General features: G+C 61.9%; 1 protein-coding gene across 1 annotated transcript in view; it reads right to left on the bottom strand.

Moving 5' to 3' along the window:
- STXBP1 (syntaxin binding protein 1) overlaps positions 1-1,029 on the bottom strand; it is a gene marked incomplete at both ends in the record, with an annotated part of 6,369 nt that overhangs the window by 4,485 nt on the left and 855 nt on the right. The window contains 3 exons of the mRNA XM_009877767.1: positions 254-314; positions 437-544; positions 939-1,029. Coding sequence (XP_009876069.1) covers positions 254-314; positions 437-544; positions 939-1,029 — 260 coding nt within the window. The remainder of the gene's footprint in view (positions 1-253; positions 315-436; positions 545-938) is intronic.

Here is a 1,029-nt window from a genome sequence, read left to right as displayed (position 1 = left end):
CTCAGGGCCAGGGGCAGCCGCTGAGGGACAGGCAGGGACGCCATGCTGGGGCCCCACTGACCCTCGTGACACGGTGCTGTCCCAAGGCACCTCATTTCCCCAGCCCCAGGGGTAGGGCAGCACCCCACAGAGCCACCTCCCGCCGTCAGGGATCTGAGCACCCTTGGCCCTTTGCAGAAGTCCCCACTGGCTGTCCCCAGGAGGTTCCATCACGTGCCAGCCTGTGGATGTCTGTGCCCCCCAGCTGGGTCACCTTATCGCCCGTGTTCATCCTCTTGCTTGAAGAAAACTCCTTCAGGGACCGGGTCACCTCCCTGGGGAGAGAAGGAAGGCACAGCCGTCAGCAGGGAGGGGACCCAAGCAGCAGGGTGGGTGGCAACACTGATGTCCCATCCTGGCTGGCCCTGGCTGGCAAACCGCCCGTGGAGACACTCACTGGGACACCTCGGCGATGTGTTTGTGGCGTAAAGTGACCCACAGGTCGTCATCCTCATCCAGGAGAACCTCCTTAATCCGAGCTTCTCCGATGCCACTCGTCTCGTACCTGGGAAGAGGGGAGGGAGCGTCATGGCAGGGATGGGGCTGGGGGAGCACACGGTGCCCTCGCTGCCTGGGCTCTAGGGAGGTGAGGGGACATGTGGGCTCTTCTTGGCTCTGCCAGCAGCAGTGAAGTTATTTAAACTCAGTTTCACATCTTGCCTTCTTACACCCCTTCAACTGACTCAACGCTGGGAAAGGGCCAAGGGCTGAAGGGTAGAAAAGCCCCTTTTGCATCAATCCTGCCGGGCTGCGGGCAGCAGGGATTTCTCCCAGCCGATGCCTTGTGATGGGTGGAGGGATGCTGAGGCTCAGACTTCACGACTGAGCTTCCAGCTCCCACTCGAGGGCTGGACCCCCCTGGGCCATGGGGTTTGCGAGGACAGCAGCACCACGCTCACTTGTAGACGTCGTTCTCGATGGGCAGCAGGTCGTAGCTCATTGCCTGGAAGGTCAGCTCGTGCAGCACCGGGGAAGCAGGGTCGAAGCCAC

The sequence above is a fragment of the Apaloderma vittatum genome, unplaced genomic scaffold, assembly GCF_000703405.1.
Source record: "Apaloderma vittatum isolate BGI_N311 unplaced genomic scaffold, ASM70340v1 scaffold25661, whole genome shotgun sequence".
NCBI classification, from domain to species: Eukaryota; Metazoa; Chordata; class Aves; order Trogoniformes; family Trogonidae; genus Apaloderma; species Apaloderma vittatum.
Note: the sequence above shows the minus strand (reverse complement) of the source record. Positions and strands in the feature narration are given on the sequence as shown.